Source organism: Mesoplodon mirus (assembly GCF_964341445.2).
Source record: "Mesoplodon mirus genome assembly, chromosome: 14".
Taxonomy (NCBI): Eukaryota; Metazoa; Chordata; class Mammalia; order Artiodactyla; family Ziphiidae; genus Mesoplodon; species Mesoplodon mirus.
This window is the reverse complement of record NC_138990.1, coordinates 47,438,320-47,462,236: the sequence shown is the minus strand read 5'-3', so window position 1 is coordinate 47,462,236 and position 23,917 is coordinate 47,438,320. Positions and strand designations below refer to the sequence as shown.

The 23,917-nt window shown below is 52.5% G+C and overlaps 1 protein-coding gene across 1 annotated transcript in view; it reads right to left on the bottom strand.

Moving 5' to 3' along the window:
* The window catches only part of TOGARAM2 (TOG array regulator of axonemal microtubules 2), a 47,017-nt gene that overhangs the window by 12,699 nt on the left and 10,401 nt on the right, over nucleotides 1-23,917 (bottom strand). Inside the window, 13 exon segments of the mRNA XM_082642390.1 lie at nucleotides 223-415; nucleotides 2,315-2,409; nucleotides 2,806-2,923; nucleotides 7,538-7,696; nucleotides 9,673-9,908; nucleotides 10,686-10,791; nucleotides 11,416-11,569; nucleotides 13,929-14,093; nucleotides 14,320-14,470; nucleotides 16,879-17,123; nucleotides 20,030-20,076; nucleotides 21,727-21,917; nucleotides 22,644-22,855. Coding sequence (XP_082498516.1) covers nucleotides 223-415; nucleotides 2,315-2,409; nucleotides 2,806-2,923; nucleotides 7,538-7,696; nucleotides 9,673-9,908; nucleotides 10,686-10,791; nucleotides 11,416-11,569; nucleotides 13,929-14,093; nucleotides 14,320-14,470; nucleotides 16,879-17,123; nucleotides 20,030-20,076; nucleotides 21,727-21,917; nucleotides 22,644-22,855 — 2,072 coding nt within the window.

Below are 23,917 nucleotides of genomic sequence, written 5' to 3'. Positions count from 1 at the left end.
ACATCTCTGAGGGGTCCCAGTGCACCCAGCAGGAGGCGATGCCCTTGCCCAATTGGCCACTTCCAGATAGTCTTACAGCATTACCGTGGCAATTGGATAGCAAGTGCTTGTCAGGCTCCCTTTACCCTGAAGCGATGTCTGGCACAATGTCCAACCCTGTCCCGAGTTTTCCAAAGTTGCACCCACCAGGGAAAGACAGGGCAGAGACGGGGCAGCACTCACCGGGACCAGGTTGGCGGTGATGAGCTCTGGCTTGGCCTTGCAGTACTCAAGGAGCCGCCCCACGCCTTCCATCCGAGACTGGTACTCCTCGGCCTCCAGCAGCCGCGTCAGCTCCCGCAGCTGCTCCACCATCTCCAAGCCACCCTGCGTGGAGGAGCGCAGCCCTGCCAGCCATGGGCCACTGGAGCTGAGCCTACGTGAAAGGCGCGTCTGACCTGGGCAGCCCCAGGGGATGGACACATCTCCTGTCCCATGCACAAGCCCCAAAGACACGTGGGGCTGAAACAAGAGTTTCACTTGCAGCATAGTGCACCCCAGCTTTCCCTACACCTGCCGCTTGGGGACACAGGCCTTGGGAACTCTGGAAATGCTTTTTCCTCAGGGGGCAACAGTTTGGTTGCCTAGAGCTCTATCCCCTTATCAGATGGCAGGGCTCTCTCTTCCTGACTTTTTTTCCTCTTTTCAGAAGCTATGTTAAGAATGGGGTGAGGGGGACTTCCCTGGTGGCACAGTGGTTAAGAATCCACCTGCCAATGCAGGGGACACGGGTTCGAGCCCTGGTCTGGGAAGATCCCACATGCCGCGGAGCAACCAAGCCCGTGCACCACAACTACTGAGCCTGCGCTCAAGAGCCCGTGAGCCACAACTACTGAAGCCCGTGTGCCTAGAGCCTGTGCTCTGAAACAAGAGGAGGTACCACAATGAGAAGCCTGCGCCCCGCAACAAAGAGTAGCCCCCACTCACTGCAACTAGAGAAAGCCCACGTGCAGCAGCGAAGACCCAATGCAGCAAAAATTAAATAAGTGAATAAATAAATAAATTTTAAAAAAGAAAAAAAGAATGGGATGAGGGAGCTTGGACTGAGGGGGTGGAAATCCACGGAAGTATGACTGGCACAGTTTAACTTAAGAGTGGGGGAAGGTCTTCCCAGGAGCCTGTATCCTGAGCCCTGGCTGCCTAGGCTCTGCTCACGCTACTCCAGAACTAGGGAAATGTTAAGAAGCCCTGTTGTCTTATGTTGGGATCACATGCCCATCATTTCCCGTGGCCTGTTTCAGCCAGCATGGGAGCTGCTTCACACAGAACTCCAACTGCCCACCGCCAACTCAGACCTGGGTCACTGAGCTCATGCCCTACACCTGGGTCCCACCCAATAGAGCCCAACATCATTCTGACATTCATCCCTACATTCCACACTCTTTGCCTACTGAGTTCCAAGAGAAGTGCCGGACACTGAGAATAATGGGATGAGAGATGTGGACTTTGCCCTCAGGAGCTCACAGACCAATGGGAGACAGAGGACTGAAGGAGGGGGCAACTGGCCCAACTGGAGGACATGAGGGCAGAGAGTCAAAGAGAGCTTCTGGGAGAAGGTGACAGGTGAGCCACATCTTGTAGGATAAATAGGCATGTTCCAGTACCGATGGCACAGCATAAGGAAAGGCACAGGAGTGAGAGGGAATGCAGGGAACATGAGCTGAGACAGCATGCGTGGGAGAGAGAGCAGGAAGTTACTCCAGAAGAGGTGGGCAGGGGGCTTCCCTGGAGGTCCAGCTTAGGAGTCCACACGTGTTCCTCCCGGGACATCGCAGAAGGGTCTTAAGTTTTAGGCACAGGAGTGACTGTCAGATTCCTGTTGGATTTCTAACCCCTCCTAATGCCCACCCTCTAGCCCCTTGGCCCATTCCTTCTCATCCGCCTTGATTCCACCTCTGCCTCTAAATTAGTCCCAGGCTGGCCACTCTGATGGGGAAAGGCCCTGCTGCTCTAAGTGAATGGAGAAACTCTGAGCTCACACAAAAAGGCTGACCAACAATCCATCCCACTTAAACTGCACCTACACGGCCAAGACTGCAGGAACCCATCTCTAACAGCAGATGCTCCTGAGCCCAGCATTTGCTCTCCCCAAGATGTGGGTGAGGGAACCCTTCCCATAAATTTACCCATGAGTCCTGCTGACCCAACTAGGTCTCAGTCACAGCCCAGATGCACACCCATCCCCCCAGGGCCACCGCGGCGGGCCCAGGCCAAGCAGAACATCTCCATCAGCAGTCTTGGATGGGGAGCCCCAGGGAGACAAGAGCTACTGTACCCATCCTTGCCGGGCAGCCCATTCTCACACACCACCAGACTCCTCGACACCTTGCAGCCTTTGGCAGATGGAAGTTCATGACCATTTTCTATTCCCTTGAAAAATACACACAGAACATGAGCTAGAAGGGGTGGCCCTGTGGGGAATGGCCAGACACTCCAGTCTAGACCAAAACAAGAGGGATAACCTGTTCCACCTGGGAGGGCACAGGGGAGTCTTCCAGAGCACTGGTAATCGGGTCAGGGGTCAAGATCCCCACTTAAAAGATGAAGGCAAAGAGGCCCAGGGAGGCTCAAGAGACACAGGCAGTGAGAGGCAGAAGCAGGTCTGAGCACCAGGAAGGAAATTCTACCCGTCAGGAGTCGTGGATGAAATTAAAGCCTCTGGAGTGCATGCCCCCCTCCCCTGACCAGTGTGAGGGCTGCGGGCTGCCAGGCTCAGCTCTGATTCCCACCCCAGACTAGCTCACACCTCACTGCTTGTTGACTCACCCACTGTTTAATAGCTATCATGACCTTCTGCAAGTCGTGGGATGGGAGGGACTGCTTCAGAAATGCATCAAACCTTGTGTTTGACATTAAGATATTCACCATCTTCCGGCCATAAAACCTGCCATTGGAGAAAGAGCAGGATGAAAAACAACCACAGAAATGCAATATAAATTTGCTTTACATAATTTTTCTAATTACAGTAAGAGAAATTTTAATACTTTTTCTAATTATGACAGTAATCCCCACACAGTTAAGAAGTAGATTCATGAAAGAATAAACAACCATAATCTCATTACCAAGAGAAAACCACTTAAATTTGTACATATTTTCTTATAGTCTTTTTTCCAAGCATATATACATTTTCGTTGATATCAGAATATATACACAATATTTACCCAGCTTTTTTCACTTTACCATTAATCATCTTCCCACGTCATCCTCTTCAATGGCTAAATAATATTCTGTTAGATGATTATACCAAAGTGTATTAACATTTTTCTAGCATGAGACATTTAGAAGTCTGAGGAAGTGTGCAGTGGGGCAGTCTAGAGGGGAGTGGTCAACTTTATCTGATAAACAGTGGTGGGCAAGGGGGGGCATCAAGGAGGGCTTCACTGAAGAGGTGACCTTGGGTTGGGACTCAAAAGATGAGTAGGAGTTCACAAGTGGGATGGGATTAAGGAGTAAGTGGAGGAGGGAGACATCCCAATGTCCATAAGACAGTCTGATAGGTCTGCAGGTGTGTGGTTGGAGAATAGCTGGCAGGGACTGGACTCAGGGAGAGAATAGGCTGGAGAAGAAGATAGGACTCAATTTAGGGAGACGTGGAGGAGTTGGGCTTTAGTCTGCCGGCAATGGGAAGCTGAGAAATGATCAGATTTGCACTGAAGTCAAAACGTCTCAGGCAGCACTGTGGAGGATGGATCTTTGGGGACAAGGGTCGGGGCCGGGAGACCTGTTAGGAGGCCACTATAATAGCCCAGGCAAAAGATGATGAAGAGCTGACATAGGCAGGAGGGTAGGGGCAAGTAGGGACGATCAGATTCAAGAGCTGCTAAAGAAGATGAAATTGCAGGACTTGGTAGGTGATTGGAGGGGGAGCCCAAAGCATCTAGAATTATCATACTTCACTCAACCTAAAACTCCACGGATTGTAAAATGCACCATTAATTTATTTTCCACTAAGGAAAAACAGAAAAAGACACTGGTGACTTCCACTGCCTTCAGTGACACAGCCCCGTGTGTGAAGGCCATCCTTTTACATCCTTTCTATCTCAGACACAGAAGTAACACTTTTGTGGGAAGTGTCCTTCCTTCCTTAGGTTGGATAAAGTACTTGTTGGTTGCTTTGTAAGAAACTGTGGAATTTGGGTCATTCTTTCAGTGATGAATATTTGTGTTAATATCGAATTTATACCCCATCGCTCTATTTCCATGCCTTTTCTCATATACGATAACGCTTCATTTCAATGCCAAATAATAGTGTAATATTTCTAAGACATTTTAAACATGATTAAACTCAACAATTCTCCACAGTGACTCCTTAAATAAATATAAAAGGCTAACCAGCAAAGAAAGACTCATAATGTAGTTCCTACAATGCAAACTGTAATTCAAACATTTATACGATGAGCAACAACGATCAAGTTTGCAACTGTATAGATAGTAAAACCCAAGTCATAACTGCTGCCTGGCCAACAGCAGCTGTGAGATGCCTAGGATTCTAAGATATTAGAATGTGGAGGGGGAAAATGAAGTATGAAATTCCCCATTCTGCATCTAGATGACTTGGTAAATAATAGTGACTTTAATAAGAGAGGGAACACAGCCAGAGAAGCAGGCTTCAAGAGAAGGCAATGAGTTCATTTAGGGACAGTTTGCACTGACGATGACAGTGGGACATCCCGGTGATGGGTCCTTGGGGGCATCAGAGAAATGGGACAGATGCTCAGAGAAGGGCTGGCCTGGAGGGAGACACGGGGAAGCATCAGAGTTTGCTGTGGCTGGAGTCACAGGAAGTGATGGCACCGCTCAGAGAAGGCTGCAAGAGGGCGACGAGGACGAAGACACTCCTGCAGCCATGGGCATCGGGGTGTGGGCAGGCGGGGGAGAAAGGCACAGAGGAACCAGAAAAACCAGGGAATGTGGTACCATGCAAGCCAGAAGCATAGGCTTCCAAGAAGGAAAATGAAGTGCCGTCAACGCCATCCAGTGTGAGAGAGAGGGTCGGAACAGAGAGGGGTTTAGATCTGCAGAGATGTTGGATCTTAACGCCCATCCCCCCACCAATAATGAAGAGCCAACCAACCAAAACATTCTACTTCCCTGACAATATTGTTCCTGTCAGTAAATGGCACTATCATTCACCCAGTTGTTCAGTTTAAAAACCTAAGCATCATCTTTGATTCCTCTTTGAAATCCTCAGCACCCAACTGCTATCAGCTATGCCTTCCAAATATACCCCACTCCAGCCCTCCTCCCCCTGCTGCAGCCTCCAGCACCCCTTGCCGGGACTCCAGGGTAGCCATCTGCCTGGCATCCCTTCTCCATCCTGGCCCCTCTCCCCGACTATCAGTCCTCCAGTAAGTAGTCAGACATGTTATTTGTTTGTTGTTTTTTATAAATAATTTTTGTTTATGAGGTAACAAAAGGGAATATTTTCTAAAAAATGATAAAACAAAAAGAGAAAGCTGCCAAAATTGTTAATCATTCTTTCCCCAGATCAGAACACCCATCAGATGGAAAACCAGGAGGAAAGCTTGGGGATCATTAAATTTGGTGTGTAGGGTAATATTTTCATGATTAGTCTCCCCTGAAATGTCCAACTGTTTTTTTCTAACTTTAGTCATCCAGCCCTTTCACTGGTCAGTGAGTCAAGGAAGGGATTTAACAACAGATACTAGGGTTGAGGGGTTGTCTCTTCCTGACCTGATTTTCAAAAGCCTGGATCCTTAATGATATAGGAAGGGTTTGAGGCATATACAGATTATTTTGGAGAATACTGTAGTAAGACCAAAATTGTCTTGCTGCCCCCTCTAAGAAAGAGGACAGGTAGAGGATAGTTCAACAGTAGTGGGTCCGATAGAGAGAATCTCTGTGCTATCTTCATGGGCTGATTCCTGGAGAGGTAGAATGGAGAGAAAGAAAATCCCCAAACAGGATCCTACAGAGACAGCAAGTTCCAAGCATAAAAAAGCTCTGTTTTGTCTAGGCCTTATTCCTCTCCATCGAATTTCCCATAGCCTAACATTATGTTGTAGGAGTAACAGAATAAAGAGATGTTTTTTTTTAATCAAAAGGCTAGCAAACATATAAAGAAGCACTCAAACTTGTTAGTAATCAAGGAGGGGAAAAAAAGTATTCTGAAACAGCCATGAGCTAGAACTTTTCCCCATCAGATGGATAAAAATGTGAAATCCAGAAACTGCAATGTTGTAAGGATGTATTCGCCTCGGCACTCAGGAGGGAGGCGGGAGGGGCCGCGCGTGCGTGAGGGCTCCTGGCGATGCCTGGGTGGCCTGAGTGAACACGGCCCTGACCTCACTCGCGCTCGGGGCAAATTCCCAAAGACATCCTCCTGGGCTCTGTCAGGGGCCACTTACAAGGACTGAGGTTCAGCACCGTGGAGTGCACTGGGCAGCGTGGGAGGCATCCCGTGCATCGCATCCCTCCAGGGTTGCACTGCATGGACACCCCACACGAAGGCACTGCCTCAGACACAACACAGAACGCAGTGTGGACATGCCCTCTGGAGATGTACCGAGCGTGCTGGGGGCCCTAGACATGGTGATAACACGCCATGAACCGGGGAGTGTGATTAACTGCACCCCAACGCCAGGTTTTAAAGACAGTTAATCAGATCCTATCACTCTCCTGCTTAAAACCATCTAACACTGCCTCACACTCCTACTGAAAACATCCTCCAGTGCTTCTGGTCACACCCAAACCGGAACCCCAGCTCCTGACCAGGGCCTGTGAGGCCCCCCAGGCCTGGCCTTGCCCTCTCGGCCTCAGCACCTGCCACTCCCCTCACTCACTGTGCTCCACACAGCCTCACCTTTCTCTTCATTAAACAGCAAGCTTATCCCACCCAGGAGCCTCTGTACTATCTTCCTTTGCTGTGACTCTTGTACCCCAGACCCTCCAAGAGCTGGGTCCTACTAGCCAATCAGTTCTCCACTCAAATGTCACTCCTTAGAAAGATTTCCCCTGCCTCTCAATCTAAAGTAGCCCTGACCCCGTTCTCTACTACATCTTGTTTTACCCCTTATCTGTGTCTAAAATTGTCGTAATTATTTACTTGCTTATTACCCAATCTCCAAGACAGCAGGGGCCTAAGTTTTCTTATTCACAGTCATATTCATAGTAATGAAAAGAATGCTTATCAAATATCTCTTGAAAAATTGAATGAATGGATGGCTTTATAGAGAATGGAGCTGGGCTGGGACAGGAACTAGAGCAAGATTGCAATGGCTAGAGAGGGTATGGACGGTGAGGAAGGGGAGCCAGGGGCGGGGGGCGGTGGCCATTCCCTGAGCGGCCTGGCTGTGGTGGTGTGGAGAGGTGGGATGACAGCTGCAGGGAAAGGACACAGCTTCGTCCAGCGACTGTCCTTCCGAGTGGCCCCGGGGAAGCTGAGCTACTTGGGCCTGGGCCCTCGAGGCTGGCTGGTTGCCTTGTCTGCCCTGGGCTGGCCAGGTCAGCCATCCCCAGGACCCTGGCCCTGCATTACCTGGTGTCCTGGTTGGAGTCCTGGGCCAGCCTCACCAGGTTGTACACCAGCATGTCTGTGTTCTCTCTGGTGCCTGAGAGAAGCTTCTCAGCGCCTATCTGCTCCAGGACGACCGAGAGGTGCTCGGCAGTGCACTTCCGGACTAAGGGGTTTCGGTGGCTGAAAGGAAACACAATCACGGACAAGGGCTCAGCCAAGGAACGTGGTGGGTGGGTCCCCAGCCTGGCACACATGGACCTACAGTTGTGCATCCATGTTTCATGCCTCAGTGGGCTTCAGATTTGATCCCGAGCAGACTAAAGGGAATCTTCATGGAAAGAGCAGACCTTCCTGACACTGGATCTGAGGATGATGACAGGGTGGACTGCGCACGTGAAGGCACGTGACGTCACCAGACGCACTGTGTGCCTACCATTCCCGCTCCTTCCTGAGCTCCTGTCCTGCCTTTGCCTAAATGATGCGCTTCCCCACATTTTCTCCACTTAGAATAACCTACTTCTGCCTTCTGAGCCCTCCAGGCAGAAGCAGTGCTCCCTGGGGGTGGCAGTGTCCTTGTCCCCTGGGAAGTACAGGGGTACCCACATGGCTTCCAAGGGGCACCAAGTCTTCCTCTCAGTCGAATCCCCCATGCCCCACTGGTGCCAGGCACATGCCGACCCTTCAGCACTTCGTGGGAGTTCACTGCACATTCATTGAGCTGAACTGAGACGGGGTGGGGGGATAGGAGATTGATGGATGATTTCAGGGAGAACCTGAAATCTTACAGGAGGAACCCATCAGGATGTCACCTCTTTATTTCTCCCCCTATTCAATGTGGATTCAATGTGCCCACAGTCCATTAGGTGACACTGGCCCTGGGGTCCGTCCCAGTGGAACACAAAGGGAGGCTTCTGGGCTCTCCCTGCTCAGTCTGGTCCAGGGACCAGCACCATTAATTAGCACCTGAATCAGAATCAGCATTTTAGCCAGATCCCCGGGAATTCAAATGCACAGCCCTGTACCAGGCTCCCCTGGTTCTTGCGGACAACAGTAAACTGTCTCAATTTGCTGTGAGCACAGCCTCCCTGCCAGGCACCATACTAAGCATCTTCAAACCAACGTCACCTCAACTCTGTAAGCTACCACTGTCATCATCTTGCAGGTGAGGAAGCGGAGGCATGGGGAGGAATCCAGAGATAAGTACAATTCGTTTCTCACGAGTTAAGAGTAGCCATGGAGGGCATTTAATAAATGTTAGGTAGAGGCAGCCGCTGCTCTAAGTGCTCTTTCCTGAATCAATTCCTTTACAGTATTATCATTGGGTTGGCCAAAAAGTTCGTTCGGGTTTTGCCATAAGATGCTATGGAAAACCCGAACGAACTTTTTGGCCAACCCAATATTATCCCCCTTTTACAGATGAGGAAACCAAGGCATGGGGAAGTTTAGTAACAATCCAGGATGTGAACCCAGGCAACATGGCTCAGGAGCCTGTAGGCAAAGGCCTCTTGGCTGCTCCAACACACCCTGGGTTCTACCTGATAGGCCACCCCACGTAAGGGTCGGTGTCATGACTGGCTTGCTAGGGTTGAGAGTTGTTTCACCCTGTGGGAGAAAGAGCTTGGGAAATGCTTCTGGTTTTGCTGCTGGGTTTGGTTTTTTACATAAAGAGAAAGCAGATCTGGCTGCAGAAAGGCTCCAATAGCTGCCAGCCCCCTCCTCCTCCCCAGAAGGCCAAGCGGTGCCAGCTGGAGGAGATCTTGTGCCTTGCTCTCCTCGTGGCCCAGATTTCATCAGAAGGAAGTACCTCTCCCCTGAGAGAGTGGCAGGGGCTCCTCAGGCACAGGCCAAAGGCTGCCTCTGCCTCCCTGTCTCTGGGGACATTACCACAGCCACTAGGGGCTCCCCAGTGTTGAGCAGACAATAGCACCTGTCCCTTCCCAGCTGGGACCCGGGGCTGCCCTGAGCTCCCCTCATTACCCACAGGCTGGTCCAGGAGAGGTGGGAGAGAAGCCCACCAGGGAACAGGGGTCTTCCTCGCCCAGGAAAATACGTGAGGCACCTGCGCCATCTCCCTACTCCTCCCCCACCCCGGCGCCTCTCCCCTTTGCATCACCTTCCCAGGCCACCACCCCCGCAGACAACAGGCCCCCGCATACTAGATGCCCGCCGAGGTGAGGGCCACCAGGGAGCGGGTGGGGGTCACGTGCTCCACCATGGCCCCCAGGGACCGGCTGGCCGCCCTCTGGATGAACTTGCTGGTGTTTCCCATCTTCTGGAGCAGGCAGCGGGCGACCTCTTCAGCCTCCTGGTCCATATTCTTCTTCAAGGCCCGGAAGAGTTCTCCCAGGGTGCTGATGGCCAGGCGGGACACCTTGGAGCGGAGGTTGGTGACCTTGGAGAGAGATGGGAGGGGGACCCTGCCAGACTGCTAGGCCCTGCCAAGGGCTCCAGCACATACAAAGAAGGAGCCTTGCACCACCCTCCCGCAGACCTCACCCTCACCCGGGCCTAGGCCTTGCCAGGCTAGAAACGGAAACCCTGCAGCTGCTCTGGGCAAAACAGTCCCGTTTTAAAGAAACATTATTACTGTTGCTATCATCATAATTATCAATTCTATTATTATCATTATCATCTGAAATTTGTGCAACATTTAGTCTTGAAAACACAATTATTTAATTGGACCTTCACAAGGCCCCCCACTGGAACAGTCTATTCTCAAGGGCATGGGTCATGGCCTCCACTTGTGATAAGATACATCTTACTGCCCCTCTGAGCCCAGCCTAGGCCAAGCTCTAGCTCCACAGAAGAAAGAATTTGGGAAATGTTACAACTGCCCAGAAGTTAGAGATCTGGCCCAGAACACTCCATCCCTCCTGAGGCGTCCTAAGTACAGAGGACAATGCAGGGCTGTGACAAATGGGCACATAAGATTCTGATTGTTTTAATACCCAGAGATTAGAAATAAGGAAACCCCAGGCCTCAGCTCTCCAATCTGAGAAATGGGTGGCTAGCTCCTGCTTCAGTGGCTGAGGGCTGAGAAATAGGCAGGGATGCCCATGTTGCAGGGAGCCATGGGCCCCTCCATGGCTGCTGTGTGACCCACCCTGAGCAACAGCACCAGGGAAGGGGGACTGGCTGGGGGTCAAGCAGAGGACACAGGAGGCCTCACCTCTCCAGTCACGGCCAAGCACACATCGTGCAGCCTCCCAGCGAGGACCTCCGAGTGACAGGCCGCCAGGCGCTGGATGCTCACCAGGCCCTTCTCCTTCATCTGCCTGAGAAGCAAGTCCAGGCCCTGTCGCAGGCAGTGGGGATGGGAGGAGCCCCTCCCTCTGCAGACCAGGGCATCCACGTCACCAGCACCTCCACCGCAGTGTGGAGAGATTCAATGGCCTCGGCAGCAGGGTGTCCTGGTGTAACACCCAGGCTGAAATCCTAACCGTCCCGTGCAAGCCATTCTTCGGGGCCCGTGGCCCATCCCCACCCAGGATGGAAGCCCACCCCAGAGCCCGGGCCTACGCCAGACACAAAGCCAGCATCTTCAGGGGAAGGCACTTGCACGTGAGAACTGAAGACAAGGAGGCCTCCCTGCAAACGTTCTGGGCCCCAAGTCACCGCTCTGCTCACAGCTAAGACTGTGTGGGGGAGGAACATGGGAGCAGAATGAACTTGACTTAGAAAAATGAAGGGCTGTGACCTTCCTCAGGCCCCCATGAAAGCACCCCGGAGTCAGATCGTACTTTCTAGGGCCGGCTCTGGTGCACCATAGAGCAATGCACGGGGCAGGCGCAGGCAGCCAGACCCACAGGCACTCCCCCATCACGCCTCGTCCAGGGGGCCAGGGCCTGCAGTGGGGGAGGCAGGGGGCGGCGGCCAGAGCACAGGGAGTGTTTCCTCACCAGTCGCTGCGGTCCAGGCACTGCAGAGCATCCACCAGCCCCAGCTCCGCATTCGAGAAAGGCCTTAGCTCCTTAAAAGCCCGAAGATCCGTCTCCTCCTCCTCTTCTTCCCACTCAGGAGACCCCAAAGTAAGCACCGCAGGTAAGGAGTGAGCTGCACTCACAGAGAAGGAAAGGAGCAGGCGGGTGTTACCCAGAGGACCCGCGACCTGCGCAGCGCCGAGCCCACCTCAGGGGGACACGCAGGGAGAAGGGAGCCGCAAGGGTGAGAAGCCAGGGCCTGGGCTGCACTCCCTGGGGAGCCACAGAGACCACCTAACTCCTACCCCTGGTTGACAGTTTCTACCCCTCCCATCACCAATCTGATTATTATAAACAAAGTGGCCTGTGATAGGCTCTTGATGTCACGTGACCAAGCCCACCGCAGTGGTGACACACCCACAACCCTGCCCTGTCCGTGGCTCGAGGTGAGGCTAGCAAGTCTGTCAAGGAACGACTCCCCTGCTCTCACCTCATCCCCACCCAGGAGCCTGTGTTACGGCTTCTCCTCCTTCCCTCCGACTCTCAATCCTTTTGTGAAGCCACCCAAGACAGGGAAGTGGCCCAAAGGCAGCCGGCGGGAGGAAGCAGGGGACAGTGAAGGCACCGATGAGACAATTAGCTGACACTTGAGTGGTCAAGATGTGGCCACACTTGCAGGGACTGACAATAAGCAGGGATGTTGTTTAAAAATCAGATCACGTGGCCTTCCCTGGTGGTGCAGTGGTTGAGAGTCCGCCTGCCGATGCAGGGGACACGGGTTCGTGCCCTGGTCCGGGAAGATCCCACATGCCACGGAGTGGCTAGGCCCGTGAGCCATGGCCGCTGACCCTGCGTGTCCGGAGCCTGTGCTCCGCAACGGGAGAGGCCACAAGAGTGAGAGGCCCGCGTACCGCAAAAAAAAAAAAAAAAATCAGATCACGTTTTCTAGCCTCTCCTTCCTTGGAGGCAGATGCCAGAATCATAAAATTCTAGAACAGGAAGGACGTTTGGAGCTTTCCATCCGGTCCAATGCTCAAATCACAGAGCTGAGGCACCAGAGGCCCACAGAGGCTGGGGACGCCCACGGTGCCTCAGTTCCTCCATCAACAGAGCCTGAACTGGAATCCAGAGCTCTCACTTCCTGCCTAGTTTTCTTCAGAGGTTCATCTTTACATGACTTTCACTATGGCCTATCTAGGAGGTCCTGGGTAAATCTGAATCGGGGCAGTCCTTTATTTAAAACCAAGAAAAAAAAGAACTCAGTCCTGGATTCTCCTCTCAGCTTTGCCATTGGATCAAGATTCATTAGCCAAAGTCTTAGTCCCTATGGGCCACCATCACCTTGAGAGACCTTGGGTGAGCTTGAGTCTCTGTTGTCTATAAAATGAGTGGCTTAGGTTAGATAGCTCAATATTTCCCAAGTGTCAACCATTCAGTTACCAATTTCATGATTTTTTTGCTATATCTCTAAATTACTTTTACTTTATTTACATGGTACTTTTCTTCAAATCAACCCACTTTTCAAATCCTAAATAAGTTTATTTTAAAGGGAAATTTATGTCACTACCATAATTGGTAAATGATTATTTGTCACGGTATATGATAAATATGTACAGTAAAAGAACATTATAAACTCAAGCTATAAAAGGACAGTCAGCTTCTGATGTCTCAAGCTGGGAGAAGGATCTCTTTGCTTAAAAAGGAGATTCACAAGTCTTAGAGAGGTGCTAAAAACTAGCACCAGATTAAGACTTTCTACTTGGTGGAATCAAAAGGTTAGAAAGAGACAAGAAAAGGGAGGTCAGTCAATATTATTTCTAGCACAAAAATGATGCTCTATTCTACCAACAACGTCCACATTTAAAGAAACTCTGAACCAGGTTGGTTGTTTTCAAATGTTCTTTACTAGCAAAACCTTTTCAAATGAAATCCCACGTGGAGCCCCAGTATTCAAAAAGGGGAGGCAAAATAGACACTCCTCTGGTAGAATGGGGACAGGGCCTCCCCTTGTCCCTTGGCACCTTCCTGAGTGTCCCATAGAACCTTCAGGTCCTCAGATCCCAGTCTGTCACCAGCCCTGTCCAGCCCTGACATTTTATGAGGCAACAAGCAAGAACCCAGGGTCTTCCCAGAACCCTTTTTTCCTCTTCCTGGTGTTTCCAGCTACTTCCATGGAGGCTGCTTCCCAGCCTCTGTGGTCCTGGTGCACTGGTGAGTCCTCTAGGACATGTCACGCAGGCTGGGCACACCTGTCCAGCCATCCACAATTCCCGTTACAACAGCCTGGGTCTCCAGCCTGGCCCACAGATACTTCTGACTCCCAGACACTGTTCCTGTCTCTGGCAAGGTGACCACCCCTGGCTGCCCCCTCCTCCGACATGGGCAACTGGCAGAGGCAGAGCAGCAGAAGTCACCCTTGCCACCCCCCAAAGCACCCCAGACAGCATAGTGAGGGGGACACGCACCCCCCAACCAGTTGGTCTAGGTCCCACCTGAAGCATGGCGGGCGAAGCTGAGCCCCTGCTTGCTGACAGGGATGCTGGGCAGTGGGGCCCGGTTGGCCCGCTTCTTCAGGATGATGCTGATGTTGTTTCTGCAGGGGCTGCTCAGCCCAGTGGACACAGAGAGGGTCCCACTGCCCTGGAGGGAAAGGAGGCCTGTGGAGGCAGAGAAAGTCCGAGGACAGAGCTGGTCCTGCCTGTCCCCCGGCCCCAGAGTCCCCCTTTGGAAATGGGCCCATCAGTGAGCTACAAGACAGCAGACGTGGCTCCCTGTCCAGTCTCAGGACGGAGAGGGTGGGAGGTGTGGACAGCCTCTCTTTCGGCCCAGGTGTTGGCCAAGAAGTCTCCCCAGCCTGAGGGGGCCTTCCCAAGCACCCAGTACCTTCCTTCATCAAGGTCCTCCGGGAGCCCAGGCTCTGGGAAGTGAGTTCCCTCCCCCTCTCCTTCTCTGGCTCCTTCACTCTCCGGACCAACTCCATCTCCTTCATCTGCTTCAGCCGCATCTTCTCCTGGGCAGACCTGGCAACAGTGACCTGGATCCGGTACAAGATCAAGACAAACTCCATCACCTTGGGGACCCAAGTGTGCTTTCTATACCTTCTTCACTCATTCCATCATCAGGAATATGAGTGGCTCCTGTGTGCTGATTGCTGTTCTGAGAATGAACAAAAGGTCAAAGGCCTTGCTCCCCATGAGCCACATGGAGTGGGGAGATGACAGCAAACAGACAGCCTCTACTATCAGGCAACATGCACCGGAAGGCAAGTAAGGGACACAGGGTGACGGGGCTTCTGTTTCAGGTATGGAGACCCAGAGGGACTCCCAGAGGCGGTGAAACTGAAGCAGAGACATAAGTGAAGCGGGGAGCAGGCCCTGAGGCTGAAGTGCACTGGGCGTGGCTGGGAGTCCTGAGGAGGACACAGGCAGGAGCACCCTGAGTCAGAGGAGAGGCAGGACACAGGTCGGAGGTGGCAGGGATGGGGCCGGAGCCACAGTGCACTGGGCCCTGTGGTCCATGGTGGGGACTCGGGCTTTTCCTCTGGAGGACACAGCAAGCCACTGGAGGTTTTGAGCAGAAGAGTGATGTGATCTGATTCTTTTTTTTCTTTTTCTTTTTTGGGGTGGATGGGGGGTATTCTCTAAGTGTTGTTTTTAATGACTTTTTATTTTGGAATAATTTAAGACTCACGAGAAGTTGCAAAAATAGAACAAGGGGTTCCCATGAGGTGGGACTTGGACTAGGATAGCAGGAATACAGATGGTAGAATGGCTAGATTCTGGACATGTTTCAAAAGTAGAGCCCACAGCTTTGGCTGGTATATGAGGTGTGGGATGAGCGAGAAAAACAGAAGGCAGGGATGGGCCCAAGATTTGGGGCCAGAGCAGCTGGAAGGCTGGAGTTGCCTTTTACTGCCATTCATGGAGAGGGGACACTGGGAAAAGGAGGTTTTGCGGGGGTAAGAGTTCAACAGTTAAGCCTTGGACGAGGTAAGCTTGAGATATAATTAGAGACCTAAATGGAGATGTTGAGTATCAGTTCTATATAAACATAGTCATATAATTTAACAGCTACTGGAGATTGGGGTAAGTCTGGGCTGGAGAGGGAGATTTAGGAGTCCTCAGCATAGAGGTGGTACCTAATGCCATGGGCTGGATCAAGTCACAGGGGTCAGTATAAATAGATAAGACGCTAGAGGTCTGAGCCCTGGGGGCTCCAGTACGTAGAGGTCAGGAAGACGAGAAGGCGGCAGCAAAGAAGGACCAGGAAGGAGCTAACTTTGATGTAGTCAGAGAAGCAAGGAAGAAGCCATCCCACACCTCCGTCCCTCAGCGGGGAATTCAAGAAGGATGAGCCACAAAAGCTGGCAATGGGTCAAGCTGGAAGAGCACTGAGATGTGTTGCACGTGGGAAGGTGGTCTCATTGATGCCTCAATGGGGGCAGTTTCAATGGGGCTGGCGGGGACTAAGCCCAGCTGGCCTGCACTCAGGAGAGGACGAGTAGAGAGACAAGGCAATATTTTTCTTTGGTTTGGTGTGGTTTTAAGATGAGAGAGGCAACAGAGAGCTAGGATGCTGGTGGGAATGATCCCGTTTCAAGGAGAACATTGTTGATGCAGGAGAAGGACAAGTGCTGGAGCTGGAATATTAGATGGATTGAGCTAGAACAGTAGGAGAAGGTGGTGAGTGAATGGGGTGCTTGAGGTTGAGAAATGACGGTGGTGAAGTTGTTTGCAGTGCCAACGTCTACAGTATGACCATGGGAGTGAGTGGCTAAGGTGGGGTGGAGGATGAGATCATTTCATGGCCCTGAGTTGTTCCCCCTTTGTCTCATGGTCCGTCACCCTCACTGGACTGGGAGGATGTGGTGCCTGGACCTTATCAGCATCACTGGATCCCATAGTATATGCATATAGCAGGCTTTCAAGATATGTTTATTGCACTCTTATATCTCTGTTTCAAATAATGACCATAACAGTGACTCTCCACGTTTCACTAAATTCATCCAGACGAGAATCTGGATGAATCATCTGGATCAAGGTCACCTTAGAAGTCCAAGGTATTTGTCAGCCTGTCAAGCACAGGCCTTTGGCTGATCTGCCGCTGCGTCAGCTGCCTCTGGGTTGCTATCTTGGGTGTTGGTTCAGATTACTAGGCTTGGTTCACCTAAGCCCCTCTGCACTCTCCCCCACATCCCACTTGCTTCTGAACCATGTGTGACCTCCTTCTGCTCTCCCTTCTTCCCTCATCCGCACCCCTCAGCTCCCCACTGTACCCTTCCCTTCACCTAGTCTCCCTCACCTCCATCCTTCTTCTCCTCTCTTCTTTCTCTTCTTTTCTCCAGCCTTCACCCCAAACCCATCTATAGGTTCTGGCCTCAAGTACCAGGGGCAGCTGCCTCGGGGCTCTTCCTTGCCTTCCTCAAGCTGGTCCCACACTTACATATTTCAGAAACATGTGTGTGTTCAGCCAGTGGTCCACTCTGACCCCAGCTTCCTCTTCCCCTCGCTTTCCAGGTACCTTGGTGCCACTCTCCTTCTGGTCCTCTTCTTTTAGCAAGGGTTGGGTTTCTCTGGCATGGCTGGAGGAGAAGGCTGTCAGCATAGGAGCAGACTGAGATGAAGGCAGGGCAGGCTTCTCAGGGGCAGCAGACCTGTCTCTGACGGGCAGGACCAAAGGTTTTGGCTCTGAAGAGCAGAGAACAAGAATGGAGCTGAGGACGCCCAGCACCCAGGAGCAGCAGCCATCCCTTTGGGGCTGAGGCTCTATGACCCTGTGGTTGGTGTGACATTTTCCTGCCTAAGCCCCTCACCCTCGGTTCTTCTGCCCGATGCTTCCTTGCTGGAGAAAGACACAGGTTCAATTTACTGTACAGGGCGGCTCTGGCATGTATAGAACAGGCTGCCCGAGGACCAACACCTTCCTCCTTTCATCCCTCTATCCACTCATTCCACTAGTACTGCACACCTTATTCCAAAACTGGGGGTGGGGGGATGCGGGGAGGGAGGAGGGAGGAGGCTGGGCAGGAAATAGGGGCACATCGGTTATCTAAGAGTTTTAAGATATTTCCTGAGAATGTAAGTAAGTCTGTCTTAACTGGGAGGTGTGTACTTCAGAAAGAGGAAAAATGAAATGTGCCCACTGACTGTTACATACCACCATGCTCCTATCTCAGACTATGACACAGCATGAAGGGCCCAGAGGACTAATGTCAGCCCAGGGCTCTCATTTTACAGACAGGAAAGCTGAGACCCAGTGACCTTCAGGCGCTCTTACGATTGATAAAATACAAATTCATTTCCAAATGACATCAAATCCATAGTATCTCTTTGTCATTCTATATTTTCCCAATTAATGGCTTCAAAGAGCACATTTCTGGTAATAGAGGAAGTGTTCGGGTAGATTCATTCGTTTTCTTTTTTAATTAATTAATTTATTTATTTATTTTTGGCTGTGTTGGGTCTTCGTTTCTGTGCGAGGGCTTTCTCCAGTTGCGGCGGGCGAGCGGGGACCACTCTCCGTCATGGTGCGCAGGCCTCTCACTGTCGCAGCCTCTCCCGTTGTGGCTCACGGGCTCTAGAGCGCAGGCTCAGTAGTCATGGCACACGGGCTTAGTTGCTCTGCAGCATGTGGTATCTTCCCGGCCCAGGGCTCGAACCTGTGTCCCCTGCACTGGCAGGCGGACTCTCAACCACTGCGCCACCAGGGAAGCCCCCACTTGTTTTCTTTTAATGAAAGAAATGTTAACCAGGTTCTCCTGCTCACAAAGTTTGGAGTTCACTGTCCTTGAGTGAACTTGCAAATCAGGGGTCCTCTGGAATGGGGGTCACCATCTGGGGCTGCCTGAGGCTGAAAAGGGTTTTTTTTTCCTTTTCTTTTTTAATATTTATTTGGCCGCATCTGATCTTAGTTGCAGCACACGGGATCTTCCTTGTGGCACGCAGGCTTCTCTGTAGTTGTGGTGCGCAGGCTCAGTAGTTGCGATGCAAGGGCTCTCTAGTTGTGGCACGTGGGCTTCAGAGCACATGGGCTCAGTAGTTGTGGCTCGTGGGCTTAGTTGCCCTGCAACATGTGGGATCTTAGTTCCCTGACCAGGGATCAAGCCCGTGTCCACTGCATTGGAAGGCAGATTCTTAACCACTGGACCACCAGGGAAGTCCCAGAAAGGGTGTGTTGAGCCTGGGGGTCCGGCAGGGCTCCCAGGTCACCCCAGATCTCTGCCCAGCCCACACCTTCTGCCAAAGATCCCTCCTGGGAGAAGGATCCAGGGCCGAGGGAGAGGAGGGGCGAAGCCTCTATCTGCCCAGAAGTAAGGTAGGACTGAGGGTACAGGTGTCCATGTGCCAGCTGACCAGGGCAGGGACTGCAGAAAAGCCACAAGATTGGGGGAAGCCCTCAGCTTCAGACAATACCACGTGAGCCCCTACTACATGCCAGACGTGGTCCCCAAATTGTTCCCAGCTGACAGCTGGAGGGTCAGAGAGCCCCTTAAGGACTTTGCCACTTTGTAGCCCCTTCTCACCTATGCCTCCAAGAGACACCCTAGAAAGACTTGTCCAAGCAGCCTGGCCCCTGCCCCCTGGGGACCTGGTTCTCAAGCAGCAAGCTGGTGAGGCAGACAAGGGAGTAGCTACAGGCTCGTGTCCCCTGGCTCAAAGCCCCATTCCAGTGCTCTCAGGGTAGCCCTTAAGGGACACTGGGTGCCAGTGTGCGCCACACTAGACTGCCCCAGCTACCCCGCAGCAGCCCAGCCGGGGAGAGGGGGAGGTGCAGCCACCACAGAGGTTTCTGTGCCAGGCCTGCCTCTCGGGCCCAGCTGAGCATCTTAACCCTGGGGCCTCTTGGGCAGCAGCCTCCCCCTGGCCAACTGACCCACCTGCTGAGCTGATTACAGAGTAAACTGCTGGGAAGCTAGACAAGAGTCCACTCCCTCCTGCCGGTCAGCACAGCAGCTGCCTCTAGCCCCCCAACGCCTGAGGCCTAGGCTCAGGGTGCTCCGCCCAGGTCCCCTCCCCCAACCTTCCATCCTCTCCACAAACTAGGTCATCAGGCTGGAGAGCCTCCCCGGGCCTCGGCCACCTGCCTCACTGCCAGCCTGGTTCGCTCTATTCCCCTGATGCTGAAACCTTCCGGGATGGGCTGACTGAGGCATTGTGGGGTGTGGTTTAACTTCTCTCTCTGTCTGCAGAGGAATCCTCTATACACTTAGAACCGCGCAGGGGCAGCAGACACACGATGGGTCAGTAGCGCCAGCTTTGGAGCCGTGAGGACCTGCGTGCAAATGTATCAAGGCTGCTTTCTGTGCCCTGAGGCCAGGGAGAAGGTCCAGCTTCAGTTCAACCCCCTGTCAAATGGGGACAGCGCCGTCTCTCTCACCTGGGTGTTCATGAAGCGACTTGTGCTGGTGGAGGGCAGCACAGAGCAGGGGCCACCGTCCGTGGCACCAGGGTGACTTCTGCTTTCCCGTCTGTGAAATGAGGGGCTTGAGTCTGACAGCACCCAGGTCTCCTCTGGCCCTAATTCTGATCCCATGATCCAGCCCAGGAACCAGAGAGTCAAAAAACACATGGGGGTGTGCACGGCGAGTACATACCCAGAGATCTGGGGGTCTTCTCCCGAGGCCCACTCTCCCGAACCAATCTTAAAAGAATGGGGGAGAAAAAAGCACCCATGAGACATGGCAGGCAAGAGCTCCTGCTGTGAGGAACCCAGGCTAGCTCCAGGAGGGGGCAAGGGCCGAGGGGAGAACACAGCCGGGGGAGCCATGGGTGGCCCTGTAAAGAGGCTCCTGGCCAGGGCTTCAAAGCCGCAGGAGATGCAGTCCCTTCCGCAAACTTGAGGGCAGGCTGACCGGCAGGCCAAGCCAGGCCAGCCTCAGTGGGATGGAGCAAAAGTCAAAGATGATGCTGAAATTGGAAGATCAAAGGGAACACCTGCACCTTGGTAGAAATCGGGAGGTTGTAGGAGGGAGGCAGTTCGGGGAAACACGAGGTGCTCCGTCCGTGATGCCGTGACGGTGGCACATCCTCCCTCCCTGCCTCTGATGCTGGATCTGCATCAGCCATGAGGACCCTGAGGCTGCTCAACAGGAGGATGGAAACACAGAGCTTGACTCTGGGGAGACTTCAGGGTAAGAGCAGGGGACACGGAAGTCACCCATCCCCCATGATCTTGGATGCCACTGCACAGATAAGATCCCAGGGGAGGACAAGGAGGTGGGGGGCAAAAGGCTCTGGAACAAATTTAAGAAATGATGAAAGAAGGTGCACAGGAGGCTGCCTGGAAGGTCGAGAAGCAGGTTTAAAGTCAGGAAGGTGAGGAAGAAGAGTCCAAGGGCATCAACAGCTCAGATGGTGCAAAAAAGCCAAGAGCAGTGGGTTGGGAGGGAGGGTCACTTATCTGGGGCCAGAGAGTCATGAGAGCCACCAAGAACTCTCAGAGGGGAGGGAGAGGAGGGTGTCTGAGCAGGAAAGGAGGAGGCAGTGTCGATGGGGAGGAGGGAGGTCAACTGCGAAATCAGGCAGAGAACTCAAACCCAGGAGCAGATCCACAATGGGTTCCCACACTGCACCAGGGGTGGGAAAGATGTGGACACGCCTACAGTCAGAAGGGAAGACAGCGTGGGAGACAGAGGGAGAGAAGAAGCTTGAGAGAAATAGGTACAGCTGACCCCAAATAAAGCGCTCTCTCTCTCTCTCTCTCTCTCTCACACACACATACACACACAGTCACTCCAGCAGTCTGGCCTGACCACAGGGATGTCTTTGGCCATGTGGAGAGCACCCCCTGTCCCACTTACAAGCCATAAGTCCAGATTCACTACAACACAGAGATCCTCTACCCGCTGATTCCCAGCCTTTTGGGGGTATGAAGACCCCTTTTTAAGTCCAAAAGTTTTGTGGACTCCCCCCCATATACACAGACACGATAATACTTGTATTTTTAGTGTCCATTAATTAAGAAAATATCAATACGTCGTCACAAAGAGCTACCATGAATTCTATAGAGCTTTAAAATAATTTGTATTTTATTCATCACTGCAGCAACCACACACATCAGGACAGAGGCCAAGACATTGTTAATTAAGCCCATACACCCCTCCTGCTGGAGTCAAGGGTCAGAGCTGTGACCACCCCAGGTCTGAGGCTCACAGTGGAGGACCTTGTCCCTCACACGCCCAGCCTCCAGAGTTCTGCCCTGGCGTGGAAGCTTAGCCATAGGGAGCCCAAGCGGATCTTGGGGGCTAGACGAGAGAGGACTGCAAGGTACTTTTGACTTAGCGCTGCTTACCGTGTGCTGGCAGGCCTCAGGCCCGTGAGGATGTCCTGGACTGGAGGCAAGAGGCTGGGAAGGGAGCCAGGCGTGCAGGAGGAGGTCCCGGTGGGCACCCTGTCCTTTGGGATGGGCGGGATCACAATGCCCCCCAGGGACTTGTGTATCTTCTCGTCACTGCAGTGCAGATACTGCTGGGAGACCTGTACCTGGGAGCGGAGGTGAAGGAGGGGTCTGGTCCATGAAACATTCCACTCTGGATGCTCACCTTGCAGGCACCTCACCCAGAGTGGTCCCTTCTATCAGCAGCCACCTGGGCAGAAGTGCTGGCAAGTATCCTCTGTTTCTCTTTCCAGCCACACAACCCTGGGGCCCCCAGCTTCATTGTTTCCTTACCATTTTAGGCAAGAAAGGAATCCCCTCATTCCTACTCCAACCCCTTTTGTTATTATTATTATTTGTTTTTCTGGTCTCATTTCAGAAAATCCTAGAACGTCAGCACTGAAAGGGATCCTCAAAAACATGTGGTCCAATTCCTTCTTTTTAGTGCAAACTGGGGCCCAGAGAGGGGAGTGACTTGCCCAAGGTCACACAACCGGTGAGGGGCAGAGTGAAAACCAGAACCCAAATCCCCGGAGTCCCAGCCCAGCATTCCTTCCCCTCTGCCACTGTTCCTTGCCAGAAATGGGGAGGGCCAGAAGCATGAGGAATTCTGGAACATTTAGATCAGAGATGGCTTAGGAACCACCAAGTGTAAGACAGGTGGTCACACAGCCTCTGCTCAGGAGGACTGGGCTCGGTACCTCTGGGGCAACTCCCAAGCCAGAGAAGACACCTCCAGAGAAGCTCAGGGCTTGGGAACAGGGCTTGCTAACGGATAGAAAGAAAAACAGAAGGGCAGGGAAGCAAGACTCAGAGCAGCCCAACTGCCTTACCTCCTGGGCGCTGGCTCTCAGTTCCTGGGGTCCCTGATGGCTCCTGGGTGGGTCCAGGCCTTTGTCCTTGGCTCCGCTGGCCTCCGGGGTGGTGGGGATGCTCTGGATGGGAGGCATCGGCCTGGGCACCCTCAGCAGCCTCTGAGAGGCAGCCCGGGGGATGACGGTCCTCAGGGGAACTCCTTTGGGGGCTCCCCCAGGATCCAGAGAGGCTGTATGGGGTGGGGATGAGGAGTAGGTTAGTCCCAGGAGTGCAGGGAGTGGGGTTAATTGAGATGCTGGCAACAGGGCTTTATGTCCTGGGGCAGCTGAGACGGAGAGATGAGGGCGCAGATCCGCCCCCAGCTCTACCTGCACCACGAGACTCTGCTGAGTGTCCTTTCCCACTCCGGTAAAATCTGGTAGAAAGTGTCCATCAAAGTTACCTATGTAAAATTCAGAGGCAGGCTGGGTAGAAAGGGAAACGAAACCAGTACTGAGTTAGGAGTGAGGACAGCAGGTTCTAGTCCTTGCGTCCATCTGAAAACCACTGGGTGGCGTTAAGCATAGCCGGTGGGAGTGGGAAGAAGAATATAGTCAGATTTGTGTTCAAAAAGAATTCCTCTGCAGCGAAGACTCGAAGACGAGAATTCCTCTGCAGCGAAGACTAGAAGACTAGAATTCCTCTGCAGCGAAGACTAGAAGACGAGAATTCCTCTGCAGCGAGGGTTAGAAGACTAGAATTCCTCTGCAGCGAGGGCTAGAAGACTAGAATTCCTCGGCAGTGAAGACTAGAAGACTAGAATTCCCCTGCAGTGAAGACTAGAAGACTAGAATTCCTCTGCAGTGAAGACTAGAAGACTAGAATTCCCCTGCAGTGAAGACTAGAAGACTAGAATTCCTCTGCAGCGAAGACTAGAAGACTAGAATTCCCCTGCAGCGAGGACTAGAAGACTAGAATTCCCCTGCAGTGAAGACTAGAAGACTAGAATTCCCCTGCAGTGAAGACTAGAAGACTAGAATTCCTCTGCAGCGAGGCCTAGAAGACTAGAATTCCTCTGCAGCGAGGGCTAGAAGACTAGAATTCCCCTGCAGTGAGGACTAGAAGACTAGAATTCCCCTGCAGCGAGGGCTAGAAGACTAGAATTCCTCTGCAGCGAGGGTTAGAAGACTAGAATTCCTCTGCAGCGAGGGCTAGAAGACTAGAATTCCTCTGCAGTGAAGACTAGAAGACTAGAATTCCCCTGCAGTGAAGACTAGAAGACTAGAATTCCTCTGCAGCGAGGGCTAGAAGA